Source organism: Chaetura pelagica, unplaced genomic scaffold (genome assembly GCF_000747805.2).
Source record: "Chaetura pelagica isolate M959 unplaced genomic scaffold, ChaPel_1.0 scaffold449, whole genome shotgun sequence".
Taxonomy (NCBI): Eukaryota; Metazoa; Chordata; class Aves; order Apodiformes; family Apodidae; genus Chaetura; species Chaetura pelagica.
In genome coordinates, this window is record NW_009954418.1 from 108,195 (window position 1) to 132,700 (window position 24,506).

The following is a 24,506-nucleotide window of genomic DNA, read 5'->3' on the forward strand; positions in this document are numbered from 1 at the left end:
CCTTCCCGCCGAGGGAAGGCTCTGGGCGCTCACCGAGAGGTATTCCATGGCTGTTGTCCTTGGTTTTCAGGCAGTACCGCCACAGGAATGACGGTGTACACGCCTCTGTGCTTCAGAGGAAAGAAGATCCTGGCTCCCATGGTGCGGGTGGGAACGTTGCCGATGCGTCTTCTTGCTCTGGACTACGGTGCTGATATCGTGTACTGCGAGGTATGAGGGATGAGCAGATGAGGCAGCCTTGTCTGGTTACGTTATTATTCACAGAAGTACAGCCAGGCTTTGTTTATTCTATGACTTTTTCCTTTTATGTACCTTTGCTTAGAAAAACGGGGAAAGAAGAATCTCTGACTTAAGGCATTTCCCTTTGGGCAGTGCTCAGGTCATGGCAAACGTATTTTAAGAGTTTCAGTTTAGACAAAGCACTCACCATAGCCATTTCCTCACATTCTGCTGTGTTTTTGTTGGATTTTTGGTTTGTGTTTGTTTTGGGTTGTTTAGTAGATTGACAGTATTGAAGGAAATCTTGGACCTGACAGTACAGCTGTCCTTGGTGCTTAACTGCTTTTCTTAAAGCTGCCTGAAGCTGAGACTCCAGTTTCCTGTAGATATTATTGCTAGGACTTCCTGCAACTCGAGCTGCTTTAGTTTTCACTGTCTTTATTGCAGTTCATCAGTGTTTCCATTTTCCTCTTCAGTGCTGGTGTTAGCTTTTCTCAAATGTGCACACGGGTACAAGTTACACATTTAGCTTCAATAAAAACAAACAGTAAAGAGTTACACATGATGTAAACATGGCTTAACTCCTGGCTTTCCCAGAGGATGTTTGATCTGTATCAATAGAACAGACCAAAACTGTCAGAATCAGTTCTTTATAATGTTCTCCACAGCAGATCTCTTGTGAGTTCTCTCACTGCCCTTTTTGAGGGAAAACAAAGTATTTTTTCTCAGAGACACAATATGCTGGTTTTTTTAATCTTTACCACAGTTCACCTTTTATTGTTAACTTTTAGAATTACAAGTGATATTTAAGTAGTTGGATCAACTTCATGTCAAAGAATGGCTATTACTAGGTCATTCAGAATAAATCTCAAAATTCTTTAGTTACTGCTGTCTGTCATAAAATTTGGAATAATAAGGTGCTTTTCTTCTTAGATAAACAGTAACAGGTTGATGAATAACAACCTCTGTGCTCTAAATGAGATTAAGAATATATATTTTTTCATTCTTGGTGAAGATAAGTACGAAAACTCATTGTTATTATTCCTGTAGCTAGAAACCTGCTGTAGTTTACCTCATCTCACCTCAAAAATAAGGTCTCCTATGTCATTCTGTTGTGGCATTTTTCCACATTGGTGTTGAGAGACAGGAGAATTAAATTGCCTTTGTTGTGGACTAGTGTTTGCAGTTAAATATCTGTCTTAATAGATTTTAACGGGAAAACTATGTTTTGTAGGTTTTCTTAAAAGCTGGCAAAATAGCATAAAATAGAACAGTTCTTTTAGGCAATTATACAACAGTTGTTTGGTAGCAGAGCAGTGTGGATAACTGCAATTTGTAACTTCATTTCTGTGTGCTGTAATCTCATCTTCTGATTTATCCTTCCCCATAAACCCCACAACATTTTGGAACTCAAAGCTCTTTTGAGAACATAAATTAAAAATACTAGTTGTAAACCCTACAATTTAATGTAAGCAGATTGCAATTAGCCTAATTTATTGCTTGTTTATCCCTTACCTATAAACCAGCAGGTCTTAAATTTTGTCTTATTTGCTGAATAAAGAGTCTCTACTAAACTAAACTTTTTTAGGTGACTAACACTACAGCATGATAGTTTTTTTTCTCAGTTTATATAATAGCTGGGTTAACAGCTGTGTATTTATTTCAGCAGCTAACACATTGGATTGAGTCAAGCCGTAGCTGTTTGTCTGTTAAAGGCAGTCAGTTTGGCTTAAAGCTTGTCAATAATTAGTTGATGAGTTACAAATGAGCAAAGGAGTCAAATGATGTTGCTAATAAATTGAATTTCATAAACCTGTGGTTACGTTAATAGCTGAAGTTCTGAGTTTCTTCTAAAAGAAGGCTATAAATTCTGGAAGAATGGCTCTCTATTAAAGGTTAAGCAAAATTTTGTTTTGTTAACAAGTACAGGAAATTGTTAAAACTCAGGATTAAGGTAAAGAAGACTGAAAGTATAATATTGCTGGTTTGTTTCCAATGTGCCTTTATAAACTACAAAGATTTTTGAGGGGGTGGGTTGTTGTAGCACTAAGTTATTTTCCTTTTCTGCTCTAGGAGATTGATTCTGCTTTGTTTACAGCTTGCTAGAAACACTACTCAAGAACTATGCAGTCTTATATTCAAATGTTCTGTTCATATTTTGAGTCTTCAGTTGAGTGTGTTGTATAGTTAAACTCTTGTTGTGGATTATTTTTTCTCTATTTGTTGTCTCTATATACTTTTATTTAGTAAAATGAGCAGCTTTTTAAAGCTGGATAGCTTAAACACTAACTCACTGTGATGTTTTTATTCTTTTCAGGAGCTAATTGACATAAAGATGCTGCAGTGTAAGAGGGTTGTAAATGGCAAGTACAGCATTTTGTTAATATCTGTAAGCATTTTTTTAAACTAGTTGATAAAAGAATTATTTATTTCAGGTAATTTAATAGTATTTACAATAAGGTATAAATTCATATAAGTTCTGTAAACTATGTCTAGGAACTTAAAGTAAGCTTTTGAAACCCTACCCTGTACTTTTCTGCTGCTTCACAGTTTCAAACTTTCAGTTTCTCTTCTTAAGGAATTTCAGTAGTTTAGCCAGTGTCCTTCAAGAAAACCACAAATGTTTTGGGAGAATAAGGCTAATGGACTAGTAATTGACAGTTTATTCTATTTAGGGCCCTAACATGAAGTGTTTTTCCACCTTTTATTTAGTTAATTACAAGGATTTGATTATTTGTTAAACTCTTTGGCAGAGGTCAGGTCACTAGTTGTGCAGGAGCAGGTCTTCTAAAGTGAAAGACTTTATAATTCTAGCTCCTGGACCTAGGTCTTTCTCTTTGTATTAAGAAAAGTGGGATCAGTGTTGGAAGTACATGACTAACATTTCAGTGTTGTGCTTCCTGGTAGTAGATGAAAGAAGTAGTGATTGGAATAGATAATACATTAAAGTTCCAGTGCATTGTCTAAAATAATAAAGGTTTTAGTTTTATGTGGATTAAAAAGACATAGTAAAGTTGTCATCAACAGATAAACCTTCCCCAATTCTGTGTGTATATACTGGCTTCAGTCTCTCCTTCTTCACTGTCTTTGTATGCTATTATAATAAAGAGTAAACAGCAAAAACTGGTTTTGTTTTTTTTTTTCATTGTAGGTTTTTGTTTGTTGTTTGGGTTTGTGGGTGGTGTTTTTTTTCAGAAATTTGACATGTTTATATGCTAATATAAAATTTAATTTCTTGAGCAAAACTGCTAATATTAGTAACAAAGCCTTAAAGATTTTCCAAAAAAAGTTTGATAGTGTCCAAGAAACAAATTCATTTAGTCTGTAGTAGAAACAGTTTCTAGTAATAAGTTTTTATGAACGTTTGCTGTTAGTGGTATTATAATACACAGTTTTTAGTGTACTGCAATAAGGAAGCAAGACACAGAAGATCTTCCTATTTATCATTATTTTATTAATGTGTTGTCCATGGGCTAGGTTTGGCTTAACATGGTTTTCACATACAACTGCATAAAAAGTTGTCTTAGAGAACTCCCCAGTTGAGTGGCATGAGGAACAGTTGTTTGTACTGTCCCTGTTGGGGAAGTTCACTACAAGTCTACTTGCCTCTCCTGCCTCTTCCTCAAGATGGTACCATTGTGACACTTCAGCTGCTTAATCATTTGATCTGGTGCTGATGAAAACAGGCTGGGAGTTGTGTGGGAGGGAAACAGGAGTGTGTAAGAGATACATTGCAAGGACATACAGGAGGTCGTGTGCCATTAGTTCTGCTGTTCATGGGAGACTTAGTTGATAGTCTTTCATTTATATACAACTTGTTTATGGTTTCCTTTATGATTACATTTGTATATAATTTTTGTCTGTTTTATGTTTCACATTTAATCTAGAGGTACTAGACACAGTGGACTTCGTTGCACCTAATGACAGAGTTGTTTTCAGAACCTGTGAAAAGGAGAGGCACCATGTTGTCTTTCAAATGGTAGGAAATGAACTGCAGGCACTCTTCTAATAGCAACATAGTTAAAGTACTGCTAGTAACATTAAGTCTAAAGCAGCTCTGTGTTCCAGACTCTCAGCTTCTTGCTGTAAAATATCGCACAGAACGTGCTGTAGGTTTTCTAATCTGTTGTGACACATGCAGTCAACACAGTAAGCTCTCTGTATAGCTGTTTTCAGAAAGGGTGACTAAGGTTAATTCTATGTTTTATGAAAACACCATGTTTTTGTAATAGGTGTCTTTGATGCCTTTCCAAAAGTGTAGATGCTAAAAATAAATCATGCTGATGTTTGGTCACATGTTTAAGTCTTGCACTGTCCAGTAATCAGTCTCACTGGAAAGACTGAAAGAAAAGTGATTGTTTAGTATAGATAAGAGAGCATTAATGTGTGCACTAACGTTGCAAAAAAACAAGGATGATTAAAGTACTTGAAAATCTCTCTTATGAAGAAAGGCTGAGAGAACTGGGGCTGTTTAATCTTGAGGAGAGAAGGCTGAGAGGGGATCTTATTTATGTCTACAAATATCTATAAGGTGGGTGTCAAGAGCAAGGGGCCAGTCTCTTTTCAGTGCTGCCCTGTGATAGGACAAGAAAAAATGGGTATAGCAAGTTCTACCTCTACACAAGGAAAAACTTCTTTACTGTGAGGGTGACAGAGCACTGGAACAGGCTGCCCTGCCCTGCTCTGGCAGGGGGTTGGACTATGTGATCTCTAGAGATTCCTTCCAACCCCAAACATGCTGTGATTCTATGAGAGTGGACAGACCTCGTGGGTTCTCTCCTAGCATCACCTTTTGTCATTCAGTGGCTGATTTAGTATATGTTTTAGTCATCTGTTGTGCTGTGAATGTGTCTCTGTCACTTTGTACTAAACGTTTAGAAGAAACAGTTATACAGACATGTAGGTGAGCACATTTCATTAATTTGATGATATATTATAATTATAAATACTCTTGTTTTACCAACAGGGGTCAGCAGATGCTGAAAGAGCCCTGGCAGTAGCTAAACTTGTGTAAGTAATCTTTTCTTATCCCTTTTCCATTGTGGGCTTGTTTGAGTATTTTTGTGTACAGAGGAATTATTGTGCAAGACAATTTTTTATGATTGATAGTTTTCAGGTAAGTCTTGATAGGGCCAAGAAAATTTCTGTTGGAGCTGCACAGTAGAGTAGCATCTCAAAAGGACATTAAAATGTCTCCTACTCCTGTTTGTGGTTTGAAGCTCTCAATAAAATATAGTGCAGAAATGAAAAGTGTGTCTCAAACCCTTTTAGAAGGCGTTTCTAAGCCTCCATTTTAAAAAGATGGAAGTTTCATTAGGACTTGCTTTAGTGACAGTGGTGAGTTCAGTGGTGGATATACTTGTATATAATTAGTCCTATATAAACATATTTGAGTATTTGCAGCTTCTCTACATCACTGGTCATTGAAACCTATGGACAGACTGATCTCAGATTGCTGTTAAAATAAATATGTAACCTATCTGAATGAGAAGGTAAAACCTTAGAAGTTCAAATTAAAATATTGACCTTAAATTCTCATTTAAGCCTTAATGACGATGGAACAAGTTTCCTGCAAAGAAGTCTGTTTCCTGGTTCTTGTTCTATTATGTTAAAAAATATTTCAATTATTTCTTCTCTTTTAGAGAAAGTGATGTAGCTGGTATTGATATCAACATGGGATGCCCAAAAGAATACTCTACTAAGGCAAGTGGGTTTTAATTACTCTGCAGTAAGCTTTTTTTTCTTAGAGGGATGGAGGGCAGAATCTGTGTTTTTGGGGTGAACAAATTCAAGCAGTAAAATTTTCATGTGTATAAACTTATGTCTGGTGTTTTGAGGGTTTTTTTTGCAATAAACAAACAAAAGTGTATTGAAGGTGTCATAGCCCTAATACAGTAAAATAACACAGTCTACTAGAAATCTCCCTCAAGAATAGGTTTGGTTATGTAATTAAACATAAGATATCCTTATGTGGGTAAGCATGTATGAAGTTTGTAAGCTCGGGTTAGCCTGAATTTTCACCACTGAGCAAGTGCCAGTTGTGGTTTCTGCCAAGACAACCACTGAATATTGAGGAAGAGGTAGTGAGGTTGTTAAATTGTTTTAGTGTACAAAGTTAACATTAAAGCTATTTAGAACTCTAACAACTCTGACATGTTGTAGAGATTCTGTGATTGTGTATGTTGCATGTAAAAGTAAATTCTGTAAGGTGGGATAAAAAAGTTGATTTTTTGTTTTCCTGAGGCTGCTAATTTGTTGGCTGAGTGAAATGTTTTCTGCTCAGCTTTAATAAACCTATGAATCACAGTTTGTCATCTGAACAAGTAAACATTTTCAACTTGGCAGTGCTAATATCAATTATTGGTCTGTTTTCAGTGGTAGGAGGATGGATCAGTTAAAACTTGATTTTGTAGCTGAACACATGCTATCTATACTAAACTAGTCCTCTATCATCTGTGGCTAAAACAGAGCAGTCAAACTGGTTATTAACAATGTTAAGCCAATTAGTGTAAAGTATCAGTTAATGAGACCATGGAGCACCATTTTGATGACACACATTCCTGCAGAATAGATAGAAGTTTTGCACTTCGTGTCAATGAACAAGAGCTTCAAACTGGAGAACTTCGAACTTCATTCCAGGGAAGAAGTCTGGCTGTTGCTTTTAAACTTTGTCTTCCAGTCTTCATAGTAATGGCCAGCTGGTGCCCTGAATTGCTGCTTCATTATTCTAATGCAGTTCTAAGTAATGTGTTTCACCAAAGCGTTCACTAATACTCCCCTTTTTTTTCTTAATATAACATTGTACTTTTCCTGTGGCCTGCTATTAGCAAAATAATTGAGTTGGTGCCTAGTGTATAACAGTTTGTGTATCTTTTCCCAGGGAGGTATGGGAGCAGCACTGCTGTCTGATCCTGACAAAATAGAGTCTGTAAGTGTATCACCTCGTGGGTTTTGAACTGCCTTGGAAAGTATTATGTACTGTGCTCTACTGAAAGGAGGAGTAAACGCATAGAAGACAAATTTGTAAAAGCTAGAGTGCAATAATCAGTTCTGAATACTGAAATCAACATTATGTATAAATAATCATGCAATAGTTCTTGTTATTGTCTGAACTACAAAATTGCCACCTTCTTCCTTTTCAATATTGAACTTCCACGATGTGGTGCTCTATTTGCAGAGGGAGAAGTTTTACATGCATTTGTATGTAAATCTGTATAAAACCCTATGCTACTCTTCTTCAGAAGAGTAGTAACTTGGTGTTAAAATATTTTAAATTGTTTTTTTCATTTCAAGATGTTGGTGGGCAGCAAAATCTTAGGCATGAAAATGACTCTTAGCCAACTGCAAAGAGATCTAACTATACTTAGAGCCTGCAAAAGACACATGAAATTACAGTTCCATATTGAGTAGGTGGCTCAAGGTGAGACAAATTACTTAATTACTATTCTAAGTATAAGAACTTGTGAGTGCTAGCTATAACAACTCATTTCTATATTGGGAACCTAATAAATGAAGTAACATTAAACAAAATTCAAGCTTCATAGTTTGCACAACTTGGGGAGAAATAATTTACTTGCAATTCCACCCATTTTATAGAAAGGAAATGTGTTCAGAATAACATGCATGATAATAGATCAAAAACCAATTGAAAAACAAGTATTTTTCTAAAACCAATCAGGATCAGCTGGTTTCCACCCTTTTGTTTAGAGAGTTGGATTTCTGGTATCAATTATGGTATAATCATACAGTGATTTAAACAAGTATAGCCTATGACATGGCCCTTTTAAGTATGGTCTGTTGGACTTAAATTCAGCCTGTGGAAAAGATATTCTTTCCATAACTCAGTTCTGAAGTGGTTAAACTAATAACTACTCATTTGTCTGCTTATTCTGAGTTTTAGTGAACAAAATGTGCTTTGTGTGAACCGTCAAATTCAGTTTACAATCTTTGTTTTCTCTAAAAGGTTCAGTGATGATGTTGCTTGGTATTTTCATCTAATTTTTTTCCATTTTGAAGGCTTTCTTCTCTTTAACAAAACATCTTTGTAGTGAATGCTTACATTTAGTTTTTGTAAGAAATTCACAGCTTGATGGTAAGGAGTATAAAAACAGGCATGAAAATTAAAAAAAATTGTACTGTATTATTGTATATAAATGATTGGAGTTTACTGGTCACTTCGTATTAAAAAACAGCATTAAAACTCCAGCAGCATTTAATTGCTTAGTAAAAATCTAGTTTAAAAAGTGGAAATAAAAATGGCTTAAAGTAGACATAAGTTTTTATATCTACCGGATGAAATTATTTACTTAATTACAGACTGCATATATCTATCTAGCATGTAAGATTCTTTATAGAGGAACAGTAACTAGTGTTACATTGTTCTAATTTCTTTGTATATAGAAGGGAGGAGAGCTTTATTAAGTGTCACCATTGTGATCATGTTGTTGTCTTTTTTCTGTTCTTCCCAGATACTGACTACCCTTGTTAAAGGAATTTGTAAACCAGTAACCTGCAAAATCCGCATTTTGCCCTCAGTAAGAGCATCAATTCCCTACATGTTTTTAAACCTCCAGGAGATGCTAGGCCTTCATGTTTAATAACTGATTTATTTATTTTTTCAAATGTGTCTTTAATTACCTGCCTAGCTACTGTGATTGCATATGACCTGGATAGATACAGATCTGTAGGTGTATGAACTGTAATTGGGCTAGCCATTATTAAAAGTAATTTAGACACACATTTAAAATGATTAAATGAACAGATGAAGCCTGTGTGAAAAGATTTTGCTCCTTGTAAGATCATTATGGTTTTTAAGTACTGCAATATTAAATCAAAGAACTGGCACCTCTCCCTTTTATTTTCTACAACGATCCTAGAGCCACTTGCTCTTTGTTTCAAGCTGCTTTTGTATAATATGTCGCCCATCAGAACAGCAGGTGAGCTGCTGTGTCTGCCTGTGCCAGCTGGTAGATGTTGCATTTTTAAAGAAACAAATGTACAGGTTTTGTGATGAGCCACAAATCATTCTCCACCTTTTAAAAGAAAATTTGCCCCTTTTTTTTTTTTTCATTCTTCAAAGCTGCATGAGACAGGCTAATCCAGCAGTGTGCCAGATTTCTTTCTGCCTTTTAATAGCATCTTACCTCTCTGAAGCTACATTAGAGCTACCCCTTTTTCCCCTGTGTCTTTTGATTCACTGGTCGTGTACAAATAATATTAGAGGTTTTAGATACCAGTTAACTTTTTAAAGACACATTTGAAAGGAATATTTATAGATGTGTGATTGCATGTTACATTTATTTCAGAAGGCATCCTTTTAATAAGGTGCATTTTAATTACAATTTACAGAGTAGGTGCTAGAGAAGATTTGTTAATCAAATGTTTTGTGTTATTTTCAAATGACAGTATAAAACCCATTAGAAAATATTCTCCTACTACAGAGTTTTGTGCTACCTGGTTTGAGAAAGTTTGTGTTCCATAGTTTCAAGGAAGTGTTGAGAATGGACTTGCTGTTTTTGCTGTAATACCTTGTTCTTGAAGTGAAGTGTGTATTAAATGAAAATACATGTACGGGAATATGAAAGAAAAGACTTCCAATGTTTGTCTGTGTTATGATCACATGATGGTTATTCCTTTCTCTTTGAACTAAAATCATGTCATTCTCTCTTGCCCTCAGGTTGAGGATACTGTGAATCTGGTAAAGAGAATAGAAAAAACTGGTATTGCTGCCATTGCAGTCCATGGAAGGTAAATTGATTTCAGGCAAGAGAAACTTAGGTATTTATTCTTTTTTTAGTTTGCTGGTGAATGTTGCACAGTAAGGTATGACTAGAGTATACTCTACATGTAATAAGTGGCTCTGATGTGAGCTGTTAAATTGGTGTTGTAGAAAAACAGGGCAGTAATTAGGGAATTGTACCACTTGCTGCTATTTTTCTAAAGTTTTTATCTCAAAGACCAAATAAAACTAAAGTTACCTTGCATGTTCATTAATTTAAAAAATGTTGCTTATCTGGATATGGAATTACAGTAACTGTTTTGAAATGTGTTTGATATGAAATAATTCTCTGCTGCTTAAAAAAAAAAGGAAAATTATCGCAGCTTATTTAATGTATATATTTAATATAAGTATGTCCCAATAATCCTTGAGTCTTTTCTGCTGTGATTCACATATCTACAATTTCCATAGGAAATCTTGTTCTTGTCTTTTGTTTGTTTGTTGGGAAGGAAGAAGGAGGAGAGGCCTCAGCACCCTGTCCGCTGTGATGTGATCAAAGCCATATCTGAAGCAGTTTCCATTCCAGTAATAGCAAAGTAAGTTGGACTGATTAACTCATTACTGCAAGATGCCTGTGCCTAACTTAAGATTTGCAAGTGCAGGAAAAGAATCCTTCCTGTGGAGTGAATACACTGTTACCTGTTACCAAGGACCAAATCTGAAGAGAGGCACCAGTGATAGAAGTTGACCATAGAAAAATTACTATATCTCAGTTTTTATTTTAAAACCTTCATGTACTTTTCAAAAAGTAATGAAAGAAAAATACACTGTAGAAAATACACTGAAAGTTACAGGTTTTGCTGGAATAAGGAAATAATCTATGCTGATAATCTTTGATCCATTTTTCAGTGGTTCATCCCCTATTTAACTTTCAGGGTAAGTTTTTGAACAATATGGATTTAAAAAAAAGCAAGGAAAAAATCACATTATACATTGCCCTGAATCCTTTGTTTCCCTAGGTGAAAGATGAGGCTATTTTTCTTAGATTTTATGCAGCTCTCTATGAGTACTTTCTATGATGTAGAGGTGTGTAATTAAGATAAAAAAATATCAGAGGTTTATTATGGATAAATTGCTTTTAATTAATCCCTATATTAATTTACTTCTTTGCAAGAGTTCCAACATGCTGAACTAAAGTTAGGAATCCTTTTTTTTTTTTTTTCCCTGGTTTCTCTGGGAAGGATATGATCTTTGTTTTAAATCCACAAAGTGAAACCTTTCCTTCTCTAAAGAAGTATAACTGTGCAAATTGGAATCCTATTTATTAAATATATTTGATCCATGGTACTTGATCTCTGCTGTAACTTATTTGGCTATTATTTTGAGTATTTTAACCACTTGTATCTCAAGTTTGGTCAGGAAATACACAGGAATGAATACAAGGAGGTAAGCTGGTGCTAAAAAAAAAGGCAAGGCAACTTGACTTCTACAATGGCTCTGTGTTATAGGATAATCTTTTAGAAGTGCAGGAAGCTTGTGTTTGTCTTCACAATAGAAATGTCTGGTTTTAAAGTTATTTATCATTCTGTAGTTTTTACTTTGAATTTGACAGTGGTTTTACTTTTAAAGGGATAGAGATTCTACTCTTTGTAGTTCAAAAGTCCGACTTTTATTTCACATTTAAAAGTCTTGTGAAAGCAAACTTCAGTAGAAAGAAAAGTTGTGTTCTTTTTGCTCCCAAACACGTCTGACTTGCTGACTTGAAAGAAGAGGCAGTACAACAGAAGCAGTGCAACCTTCTTTCAACTTGAAAGTGCTTTGTAACTCATCCAGTAGTACTGCTTGTGGTTATTCTCCATGTGTTGGTGTCAGAGTAACAATGGAATGATGCTGTCTGTACTTAACTTGTGTTCAGTGTTACTTGTGCCAAGACAGCTAGTGTGCAGATGACTGTTACAGAACTGGCAATTGCAAGGTGTAATTTTTAAAACAACCTGGAAGTGATTCTTTGTGAGCCTTAACCATTTACAAATGTGTGAAAGCACACAGTTGGTGTATAACACAAACTCTACTCTTTCTTCATAAAAACAGTTTTCTATTTTTAAGAGAAAGATGCACGTATTGAATAACACCGTTATCTGTGTTTTAATGAGCCATTGCTAATAACGTTTCTGCTCTTAGATTTGAGATAATATCCCAGAAAGACACTGCCACCCTTGATGACATAATAGCACATTGAAAATGCAAGGCTATGTTGAAGTACATAAAATAGCAAATAAAACTTTCATAATTATAACAGTGATTTTTAATTTTTAGTGGAGGTTCTCATGACTTCATCAAAGAATACACAGACATTGAGACCTTCCGGAAAGCAACAGCTGCCTCATCAGTAATGATAGCTCGTGCTGCCATGTGGAACCCATCTATCTTCAGAAAAGAGGGTCTTTTTCCTTTGAAGGAGGTCATGCAAGACTACATCAAATATGTATGTTCTTTTGGAAGATCTTATTTGTAGTTAAAGTTGTTTAGAATCGTTAATCTGTATCTTACCACAGTACCTTAATTCCTTTTAATTTCGAAGTCTTAGGCTCTGGGTATATATTAAGATACTGCATGTGACAAAAGTCTTGCAAATCACCCACTGCTTCCTGTGTTTTGTTCTGTCAAAAAAAATCAGTAATCTGCATTCATAAGATAGTTTTTCCCCAATTATTCTTTTCTTGAATACTGTGCTTTTTAACCCTAGTTTCTTGGGACGTTAATGAGGTTTACAAGGCTCTCTAAACATGTCTAGGAATTTGAAAAGCTAATACTATGTAGGCCAACTCTCTTCATGTTACATTTGTGCAAATAACACTGAACAGAAGAGTGAGGAAATATTAATACTAGGTTGCCTGTAGATTCATTTTTAGAAATTAATTGCTTTTCACACACTGTCAAGAATTCTTAACTACAGTGAAGCAAAGGGAATGATTTGCCAATAGAGTAATGCTGTGTCGTAGTACTGTAGTTCTATTAGTAGAGTCATCCATTATGTAATGTTTTATCTGTTATTCAAAATACATGATTTTTAATTACATGATAGGAAATTAATCAGAAATCTGTGGCTTTGATCACAACTATTTAAAATTTTTTGGAATTCTGAGAATTTTTACTAGTTAACTAATAAAATACCTCTGCATCCCTAGTCAACTCTTTCTTCATAAGCATACGAGTAAGTTGAACATTGGTTCATGAAAGCAAACCAAAATAATTAGATGATACTCCCATTCACAAGCAGTCTTGAGTATGTTGTTGAAGAAACTGTACCTTGTGGCCTGCCTTTCAAAAAAAGACTTTGAAATTCACTGAGAGATGTGAACATATAAGATAAATCTGTTTGGTGTGGGTTTATACACTTTGTCTCTCTCCTTCAGGCAGTGAGGTATGATAATCACTACACCAACACAAAATACTGTTTGTGTCAAATGTTAAGAGAACAGCTGGAAACTACTCAGGGTAAGAAGCTGCATGCTGCACAGTCCACACAGGATATCTGGTAAGCATCTACTTCAGAAATAGAATTCTACTCTCGGTCAAACTTGCAGACCATTTCTCTGTAGCATTTCATTTCATGAGAAGAAGTTAAAAAATAAATTTTAAAAAATCCAGTTAGTGAGTTGTGGAATAATAGTTTTCTTCAGGTTTCCTCCATGCTCAAGTGTTAAAGTGTTTAACCCTACAACTGTCTATGAACTTGACATACTAATTTTTAACCAGTTTTCTAATCAACCTGTGTAATATCCAGATAACTGAAGAACATTCAGTTGTTTAAAATGTATCTTCAGCCAAAAATGTTACTTAATGCTGCTGCCTTCTGGTGGTGATGGCATGTTACAGCCATTCGAGATGTTAACCTCAGTTCTGAATGCAAGAGAACAGGCTGGTGCATTTCAGACAAAAAAAAATTTGCATAACAGTACCTAATAAGTTGTTTTCTTTTAGCCGCATCAGTTAATAATTAAGCTTAATTGCTTTCCCATTTAGAGCATTGGAGATGGCTTTGTGGTCAGATTTTGTTTTTTTCATTGAACCTACCAATGAGCATTCACATAAGTCAGAAAGTACAAGTTATCTTAAGCTGCAGGTTTTGTTGTTTTTATCATCTGCAGAAAATTTATAGTCTCCATTTTTCAAAGTAAATTTAGCCTGTCATGGGTCTGAAATTTAAAAGTATTTGAAGCTCTTGTCTTTGTCCCAAATCCTAGTTGCTTTCTCCCTTGTATGGGGCTTGTGAATAATACTACGAAGTCAGAAAATCCAAGATTTTTAAGGTTTTTGGATGTTACGGTGTTTATAGTGTATAGAATTCTTAAATAATAAAACTGGAAGAAGAATCTCTTTCCTGCTTTTTGTTCATATTGCCTTTTTGGAGCTGATGCACCATTAGTCACTCGGGCTTTCTTTGCTGATTCATCCGCCTGCAAGTTATTAATTGAGCTAATAGCTTGTACATTGTAGGTCCTGCATTTCTGATTGCTCTGTCTGGGATTTTAAGTTGTAAATTGTATATATAGTGCTGGAAATGGCAGAAGCAGTATAATGTTGCAGTGCAGAATACAGCCATGTTTACATATGATTCTTTGTACATATTTACTCTATTTAAACACAATAGATTTCTATATTTTTCTCTACCATAGTGGGATACAAAAATTTATAATCTGATCTCTAATACAAAGGAACTCTGTTTGAACAGTGAAGTCTTTGAAATGGCTGACTTCTATGAAGAAACAACAGCTATTTTTGAAGCAAAGAAAACATCTTTAGAAACTGAGACAAAAGAAGATGATGAAGTGGAAGATCCAGATGTAATAAAAATGGCTGTTAGATTTGACAAGTAAGCGTGCAACTTAAAATTGTCATTATCTTATATTGGTAAATAAAAATTGTGAATTTGGCAGTGCCTTACACTTACTTGAAAGTAATAATTGGTGTAACAGCTCTGACTGAGTGAATTTTTATGAAGCTATTTGGCTACATCATTACATGTCACTAGCATCACCCCTTTTCCTGAGCTATTTGGGTGTTGTATGATGTTCTTCAGTTTCAGATTTCCTGAGACTCCTTAATTCTCTCAGCTAATCTACAAAAAGTGCTGAGGGATTAAAAAAATTAAAAAGTCCAAACATCTGTTTGTAGCAGAGTGTTGAGTATACAGAGTTCAGTTATTTCTGGTGAAATTTAACTAAGACATAGTAAAAAGCACTGCATAAATTTCATAATACTCTGTTTTTAAGCAGATATATACTTGTTTACAGTCTTCTAAACGTGTTCACTCGTAAGTTATTCCTTGAAAAACTAATTCATGGAGTAATGCACAATGTTATGTTAAGTGATCTTTGATTACAGTCTGTGAAACCTATAGAATTTAGCTGTCACTTTCCATGTTATACCCACCTTGCTATTTTTGCTATGTTTGTTACTAAGTCAGACAGCTCAAGAAGAGTGTGATGTAAAATGCTCCTTAAATCCAGTTAGAATGCTTTAATATTTAGACATTACATGAACCTGACTCCCTGAGTACTGAATAAAGTGGTTTTACAGTAATTCTTTTTCCTGCCAAGTACAAGGAGCTGTAATTCCATGTCAGTAACTGAATCAATGTCTACTTTTCCTATCCTTTATTTGATAACTATACTGTGTCATAACAGAAGCAGCTTTTCTCTCCTAGTGTTTCATCTTACATTTTTTTTATAATAAGTAGTGCTGAACTGTATCTCTGTCTTGTATATTTAGTTAGAATTTTCTTCCTGGAAAGTGTCTTTTCTCTAGTTGTGTTACTATTGGATGTGAATGTTTGGGAAGAATTAATAGAAAAGGTTAGATTTTATTTTAGTTGTTAGACATAGTACTTAAATTATCGAATAAGGAAGCAGTATTTTCCTCATAATTTGACCTATAAAATTGAACCTCGAGGGATAACTGGTAGAAGTAATATAATAAGCAGCATGGTCTGTTTTAAAATAGAACTGTGTGCACAGCTGTTGACTGAAAACTTTTCTGTCTAGGCGAGAATATCCACCACAGATTACTCCAAAAATGTATCTTCTGGAATGGTGTAGGAAAGAAAAGCATCCTCAGCCTGTTTATGAAACTGTGAGTCAAAGAAACCCTTCCAAACCTTCTTGTCCCCCTTGTCTTTGAAATTAAGTATTTCAGGACTCAACATAGGGAAAAATTGTACTTCCCAGTCTGATGTAGTTCTTGAGTAAGCAGCTTCAGAAATGGTAATACACATGTATGAAAATGGCAAGTTATTTTATCAGGAAAAAAAGAGGTTGACGAGTCAGACCTTCAGTCTGGTTTTGATTTGTGTGTGAAAGAAGTTTCTGTAGGTCTAAGGAGCATGTTACATGGCAGTCCATGACTATGACTGACTTTTACTTCTGTGAAGTAAAGAATTTGGATTCAGAATATTTTCTTTGTTGTTACACACTGTTGTAGGTAGTAACTATACTGGGCAGAAGCAACTGCTTGGTTATAGGGGGACATTATTTGGTTTGGTTGTTTTTGTAAATTAAAGATATTTGCAGTTTGGGCAATTTCTTATTTTTTAATCTTAAATATACCAGGTTAAATTTATGGTGTGAATTAGAGTAACTTTAATAGTTTGCTTAATTGTGATGTAAAGATGAGAATAAAAAGGAACTTTGACAGTGTTGTTGGTTCTGTAAATGACATGACTGTTTTTTACACTTTCCTCCCTTCTAAATCTTACTTTTTTTCCTCCAGGTTCAGAGACCACTGGATAGATTATTCTGTTCAGTAGTGACTGTAGCTGAGCAAAAGTACAGATCTTCTCTGTGGTAAGTGATCCTTAATGGTTTTTTTGCAGCTGTATTGTCATGGTTTCTGAAATACTGCTTAAAACTTGCAATTAAAGGGTTATTCTAGTTTATTCCAGCTAACTTTGGGAAATGTCAACGAAAAGCTACATTCTAAAGCTACTTCTGGGAGGGCCAAAGGATTAAAAATTTTTGAGAATTGAATGTGACAAGAGGAAGTAAGCCTTAGCATAATCAAGTAAACCGTTCCAGATTTTAATTCACTTAGTAGATTAGTCAACAAATTGTATTGGAGACGGAGCATGAGGTGACCTGGTTCAATTGTCTCTATGAAGAGTTCAGAAACTAACCAGGGGAGGCAGAGGGAAATGCTGAAGGATTTAATGTCTTCAGCCAATACAGCAGATCCATTCTCAATAACAAGTCAGGATTAAGTGTCTATACACAGTGAAGCAGAGGACAGTTTAGTGGCTTCTCGGAGATCACAGTTAACAGTTACATCCAGGGCTGCTCTACAGTTTCTTGCTAGTATTTTATACAGTCATCTGTTCATACTGGAATTGACTTCAGGCATTTGCATCTAAGCTAAACTTGATTTAACTGCAAAGCTCGAGCTCATCATTGAACATTTTAAAGAGGACAAATGCACACAAAAGTTACTGGTGTTTGCAGAATTCTTGTTCAGAGACTTTAGTAAGTTAAACTCAGATAAATTGAAACTTTGAGAAGAAAATGTTTTCGTACATTGAATTTCACAAATGTGTGATCTGCAGTCACTCTTGGAAATGACAGTTTTTATTATTATGGAAGAGTTCCTGCTTTTGTCAATGTCAATAAACCTGTGCATCTACCAGACATTATATTTGGGCCTGAGTGTCTTTCCAGAAAGTGATCCAAAACTCAGTTTTGTTTAGTGATCATATTTGTAAAAGTTAAATTTCTAAGGATTGAAACCACTTGGGCCAAACGTGTTGACTTCCTACCTTTGAAAAGGAGAGTGTTGAGACACAAGACCTGATAGAAGCAGATTTTCTAGGAATATTACATAAGGAGTGATGCCTCAACATTGACACCTGGCAAGATTCAGATTATTTCTGGAACTGACCTCTTTTGTTCTTCTGCTGTGAGATGACTACAAATGCTGTTTGTTTCATGATGTTGCATGAGAGAGGAAATTGATTGTCTTGGCAGAGTAGAGACTTCATTTTCTGCTTTTATCTGTGCTCTGTCTGCTTGCTCTTCAGGGACAAGTCAAAGAAACTAGCAGAGCAGGCTGCCGCTATTGTCTGTCTGAGAACATTGGGTGTCCCAGAGGGAAAGCTGTGTGAGGGAGAAAATCACCTTATTAATAAACGCAAGAGGGAAGACCAAGAGTCCTTGAATAACAGAGACCGTGAAGAAGATGCTGCTGAGCCTTCCTTTAAAAAAGCTAATTTTATTGAAGAAGCTTCAGACATGAATGTGCCTAAGATGCCACGATAGCATGGAAATTAGAGGTTTCCTGCCTATGCAGTCAAAGATTAGCTCCTATTTGTATATCTTGCTGTTCACATTTCATTTGGATTCTCTCCAAGATGGATAAATTACCCGGTTGTGAAAATTGCCAATGAGATGTTTACGGTTCACCACTCACTGTCCCTATGGTGCCTTTCAGACAGGATAAATCAGCAACTTGATTTTAGAGAACATGGAGAAGATTACCCCAAATAATAAATTTTTTTAAAATATCAGGTATTTTCAAAGCAATTTTGCCATTTGTTTTGTTACTTGTGTTCTATTAAGAAGTCTACAGTGTGTTGGTAAGAGGTGTATGACTGCATAATCCATAAGCAGATGGATTCATTATGGAACTATGTAGATATTCAGAAAAATTAATATGGGGAAATATTAGTAGCCTATGAAATAGGGAAATATGGTTTTGCCAAATGAATTTCATGCATGTCTTGCAAGCTTAATTTATACCTGTCATACATCAAGAACAAGGTTCTGCAGAGAGGACTTAGCAGTTAAAACAGTAAGCATGAAAATAACATTAGTCATTTCTACTACATTTTACCCCTCAGAAGTAAGACAGTAGAGTTAACTATTCTTTCCTGGTCTTATAAACTACACTTGTGCCTTTCCAATAAGGATCTGGAGCCAAGCCTTGTAGCCATGAATTTGTTGAATGAAGGCACTTTGAGCTGTTTTGTTCTTTTGAACCTGAAAGCTGTACTAAATATCCACATGTATGTTGCTTGCAGCATACGGCCTTATATGTTCTTGAAATGTGATCTGTTTGCCTCATTATTTAGCTGTTAGTGATACTGGTGGCCTTAATCAAAGGCATGTGTTCTCTTCTTAATTTGCCATCATCTTGACTTCCTATTAAAGTAAACTGTAAGTACATGTTACAAGCCAAGAGAGGATGCAGACCCAGTCTGATTACATGGTAATCCAGCTGAACTTGTCTGATTTAAATTAGATTTTTCAATTCCCAAAATAATGTCTTCATGGATTAAGAGAATTCAGGGGTTTCAGTTATTAATGGTTTATTCAAATGGTTGTTTGATTTTCCTCAACAAGGTTGTGGGATCTTCAGATTACCAGCTCTGGTCTGAAAACAAAATAACATCAAGCCATGATCTCTAAAGTATTTTGTAGAGGGAACAGGAATATAATTAATTTCTTTGTAGTTCATAGTCTTCCTATATACAATTTTGAGTCTTTTTCCTCAAGTAACAGTGCCAGCATTAAACCATTCTACAATGGAAGAACAATATCTCACCAGGTAATCTTCATACTTGTGAAAACAAATAGATGTTTATTAATATTTAAAATGTGTGCTGAGTAATTTTTAGTAAATCTATACAGTTTAAGTCATCTTCTTGCACATTTTGTACATTGCACTAAAAGCAGTTAAATATACATAGATTTGATACATCTTTGCTGTTAGAATTTTACTCATAAGCAGCAAAGGGATTTGCAGTATTAATCAGGAAGTATTAATCAGTTCAGAATTAGCCACTTTCCTATTGTGATTGTTGTCTAAATATCTTGGTTTCGGCAGGATTGTTTGGAGCCATCATGGAATAACAGAGCAATTAATTCCTGGACTTTCAAGTTCCAATCATAGAATCATAGAATGTTTGAGCTTAGAAGGGACCTCTGGAGACGATCTGGTCCAACCCTGCGCTCTAAGCAGGGTCAACTAGAGCAAGTTTTCCAGGACTGTGTCTTGCTGGGTTTCTTGTATCTCCCAGGATTGAGGGTCCATGGCCTTTCTTGCCAACCTGTTTTGTTCTTACAGTAAAAAAAAATGTTGTATTTTTCTTGTTGTATCTACAAGGAATATCCTGTGTTTCAGTCTATGCCCATTGTCTCTTGTCCTGCTACTTAGAAGAATCTGGCTTCATCTGTTGTCATCATTGTCCATCTTAACTTAAAATTGAATCTTTGGATAAACCCCAGTTATTGATGGTGGTGCCTAGTATAGTGCAGATTTGTATGTCAGCAATTACTATGTGTTGGTGGAAATTACAGTGTGGGAAATTCAGTATAGAAGGCAAGACTTTCATAAGAGTGTTTTTACCTGTTCTGTTTTCCTCCTGATGTTCTGTCACATGTTGTGAACATGTAGCCTTCATGCTTCTGTAGCCTATTTAGAGTTCTGACATGGTTTCCTTCCAACAATTAACTGAAAATGCAATTCATGTATTTATGGTGAGAGAGGTGACTCCAGTGGCAGTTGAGAAAGTGTAAAGTTTGGTTTTATGTTGAGCAGGTGAGCAGATTTCTGCAGCATGCTGGCAAAAATGGACATGGAATGAACTATAGTTAAAGCTAGATGCCTAAAGAGGTGGTATGAAAATCCAAGAATGTAGTTACTTTACTAGTCATCTTTTGTTACAGAATATGTGCCTTGGTTTGGTTGTTTGAGGTAATTGAATAATACTGGATATTTAGTTCTCCATAAGCTGAAACAAATAGTATGTTGTTGCTAATCTGTGAAGTATTGTGTGTATGTTAAATGGGTGCTAAAAGTTGTAGGGAGTGTTTTCTAGGAAGTGCATGTTTTCAGATCCTTATTTAAATTATTATATGGTCACCAATGCTTACACTCTTAATTAATTGTAGCAGCTGTATAAATTAATGAGGTTGTGTGTTGGATGGCCAAACAGCATATGAAAATGGGAATGAGGAGTCACTCATTAGGAATGAGCATTCAATGATGCTAAATATAGAAGGGCTGTAAATTCTGGCAAATGTCTAGAAAGCATAACATGTTTTACACCCTTGCTCAGTTTTTAAAAGAAAAAAAAGCTGCGATTTTGGTGTGTGTGCATGTCAGAATGTTTTGCTTTAACGACTTTGTATTAAATGCTTTTAATTCCTCTTAACTCTATTACAACTAATGTGTGGCTTCCTGACTACATTAATATTCGATTCATCCTAACCAGTTCTACAGAAGGGATAGTTGTATTTGCTGTGTATGTTCCCTCGTTAGCACTGGTTTTAGAGTAGTCACTTCAGTGTCCAGTGTTTTCCATCTAGAAATTGTTCTATGCGCATTATTAGCTTTAAAGAGCAACCTGTGACTCGTCTGTGGGAGTTTGTCCTGTGCTTCTCTTCTGCTGTATCTTCCATAAACAGAAGGGGGCAGGTTTTTTGGTTGTTTTTAGAGAAACGGTGGCTGCTGCTGCTGCAGTGCTTAACGATCCAGGCATTGCACTTCTGCGTTCTTGCAGAGGGTGGCAATTGAGACCGCAGTTGGGTTGGAGGATAGTTATTCTCATTTTTCAGAAATGTTTATTTTTGATGTGGTGTGAATATGCTACTTGCTCAATAACCAGAGATGTGCTCTGTTTTAAGTATTTGCTTAGTGAAAATGTTTCACTGCTAGTCCTATGGAATTCAGTGAAGCAACTTTTTCTATCACAAGACTACAGCAAGCAAACAAAAAACCAGTTGTGGTTTGTTTCTTGGTACTGGTTTATCGATGCTGATGCTGCAGAAACTACACCAAACAATACCTGCCAGAGTGTGATCCGTGGGCACGGGGACAACTGTGACTTGTCTTTCTTGTAGTCTACTTGTACTCTGTATATTAGAAACATGAATGAGAATGCAAAGATATTTTTACTAGCCTTTTAGCATGGATGCTCTCACTGTGGGGCTACCTCTGGGGCCTTGCTGGTTGGAATGCTTTTTGGAATGTCCCGGGCTCCCAGCCCAACCCCACCCTGGAATGTGAGGTTAAATGTTGGCGGCACAAATACAGAGTTTGAATATCAAAATCCTAGAGTTCCCCAGTACTGCAATTTCAGAAAGCTGGCAAGTGAACCACATGTCAGCTCAGCTGCTTTCTGATTCAAAGAGTAGGCATGCCATGGGTTGCTGGGGGAGGAGGGGTACGTAGGATGTTTTTTGTTTTGGTTTGGTTTTTACTTACCCGTTATGATGTACAGAAGGGCATGCTTCTCAAAGACGTTAACTGGCAAGATTGCAGGAAGACCCAAACAGGTGTTAGCTAGAAAGAAGTCTTCATTCACAAAAGTATTTTCTCACCACTTCTTTAGTCAAACCTAGAAGCTCAAAATATTTGAGAGCTGTTTTCTTATTGGACAGGAGTTTATGTTTGGACTTCAAGTCAAAAAGCTATGTTGATGAGATGGCCTGTAAAGCTAAAGTTTCCATCTGTACCACAGTGCAGAAGGCCAATGTTTGAGGCTTTTATTAAGAGTTTATGATGACAAAGCTGATGAAAAACATTAAAAGCAAGAGGCAAAGTCTTTGGTGAGGAGAGAGTGCCTTGTGTATTGTTTAGTAGCAGTTGCTGGTCAGTTGAGAAGAGTTGATGAGCTCCAGGGGGAGTCTAGTCCAGTCATCCTTACTCAAAGGAGTATTAACCTCACTGTTTTTATGAGAAGATGCTTAAAAAGTAGGCAACATTTGTGTTGTTCACTTAGCTCCCAAATGAAACTGTGTTGTAGGAGTTAATGTGAATCTGCCTTTTAAAATATCTATTAGATAAATAAATACTTTACCCTGACATGGTGGGAGAGTTTTTGTTTTCCATTTTTAGAAAGTTATTGTCTGATAGATATCCTCTTGTGAGAGTTTAAAAAGCACCATAGTATAAATCCGACACTTTACTCATTTTAACTTGATTTTTCTTTATAGACTTAATGTTTGTTAATGCTTCGGTGTGTCATTGTTTGATACAAAAAAATGAGCTTCCTGTTTAACTGCCTTTAAAAATTACTGCTTTGTGATTGTAACTGAAGTGGTTGTAATCTAACTATAGTTATAAATGTGGATTTTTGTAATAGTATTCTATTGTATAAAGCTGACAAAACTGGATTTGAGTACAGATTTTCAGTCTATGACTTTTAGCTGTTTTAAAACTGTATATACATTTTATCTTTCCTAATAAGATTGTTTGTTGATTTGCAAATGTATCTGTGCAGTGGTAGGATGCTGCATGTGCCACTGTTGTGTGCACAGGTGTTAGCAAGGATTGTTAGCATTTGGTCATGTTAAACTTCTTGTAACGGAAACTGATAAAATGGTTTCCCTTACTGTGGTCTGAGAAAAGTAAGAGCTACAAAGATATTAAACTAAGAGAGAGTACTTTTTTAACCTTTATTTCAAGTGTTGGAAAACATCCTTTTGAGGTGTGACAAATAATTAGGCTCTCATCAAGCTTCTCAGTGACTTGTGATTTGATTCAGTGCACACCCATTTGCTTAAGAAATTAACTACTGCAGTTTTCTTTAAGTTTCTCAAGCAGCAAAAGCATGAATGCCCCTTAATACTTCACTGTTTCACTAGACTTTTGAATCGTTATGAAATGCAAAGCAAGTTTCTCGGCCATCTGTTTATTTGCTCTACTTACATGTTCAAAAGTCCCACACACCAAACAGTTCAAAAGCTGAAACCATTGTAATTGTTTTGTTCTCGCTGTTCTGAAATAGAGCAAAATCCTGGACACCAGACAGAATGCAAGTAAACATGTCTGGGTAGAGGTACCTATAGGAACCACAAAACCCATGAGATTTTAAGTGTGTTAAAAACAGTATGGGACGATGGTTTCACTTCAGCAGAAGCATGTATTTATTTCCCCTGTTTGGCATACAATGCTTTTTTTTTTGCCTTTTTTTTCAGAAGTTAATTGAACATTCAATGTTGAGACCCTTAGGTGAGAGGGTATGACAGATGGAGTATTCACAGGGGCATCAGAATGATATGGTCACAGAAAGCTGGAATACTAAGACTGCAGGATTATGCCAGTAGATCACTATACAATTAGACCTTGATGCTTACCTGTCATATCAGTGTTATCAGAATGATAATTCTAGTTTACTGTCTTGCTACCCTGTGAAGTTCTGTTGATACAGCTTTGATATTTCGCCCTCCCTGAACATGGAAAACAGTTGTAGTACTTAAAATTTTTATTACCCTTCAGCTTTATAAGTACTGCACTATGAATCCTGAATTAGTAGCAATTTTCTCCCCTTAACTTTTATCAATGTATAAAATGTTGCCATGTAGACTGTAAAATCAGTGCTGGTTTCCTCACTAGTACAGGTAACATGCAAGACTGTGCAGTGTGACCCGAGATGTGTGCATATTCTGTAACAGCAGTTCAAAATTTTCCTGTAGATTCAGCATTTACCTTTTTTCCTCATGCTCATCATCTCTAATTAAACTCTTGTAAATCCATAGCAGAAGGATTCTCTATTTTTTGTTAGGGACAAAATGTG

At 35.7% G+C, this 24,506-nt stretch overlaps 1 protein-coding gene across 2 annotated transcripts; it reads left to right on the forward strand.

The window, feature by feature from the left end:
- The first annotated feature begins 78 nt into the window (after positions 1-78).
- DUS2 (dihydrouridine synthase 2) lies at positions 79-18,507 on the forward strand. Of its 2 annotated transcripts, XM_010004422.1 has the most exons (15): positions 79-210; positions 2,537-2,582; positions 4,107-4,198; positions 5,186-5,229; positions 5,862-5,922; positions 7,100-7,147; positions 8,688-8,753; positions 9,896-9,966; positions 10,447-10,533; positions 12,254-12,422; positions 13,354-13,475; positions 14,673-14,813; positions 15,985-16,072; positions 16,709-16,782; positions 18,006-18,507. In XM_010004422.1, the coding sequence occupies exons 1-15, from the start codon at positions 88-90 to the stop codon at positions 18,241-18,243; spliced, it is 1,470 nt and encodes a 489-aa protein (XP_010002724.1). In that variant the 5' UTR covers positions 79-87; the 3' UTR covers positions 18,244-18,507. The 2 variants fall into 2 exon arrangements, with proteins under 2 accessions (XP_010002724.1, XP_010002723.1); XM_010004421.1 differs by lacking the exons at positions 5,186-5,229; positions 5,862-5,922 and having other exon boundaries at positions 88-210.
- The last annotated feature ends 5,999 nt before the right edge of the window (positions 18,508-24,506 follow it).

Coding starts and splice junctions, on each gene's coding strand:
- DUS2 (XM_010004422.1), top strand. CDS start 88: ATGACGGTGTACACGCCTCTGTGCTTCAGAGGAAAGAAGATCCTGGCT. Junction 2,583..4,106: donor GTGTAAGAGGGTTGTAAATG/GCAAGTACAGCA, acceptor CATTTAATCTAG/AGGTACTAGACACAGTGGAC. Junction 12,423..13,353: donor TGCAAGACTACATCAAATAT/GTATGTTCTTTT, acceptor TCTCTCCTTCAG/GCAGTGAGGTATGATAATCA.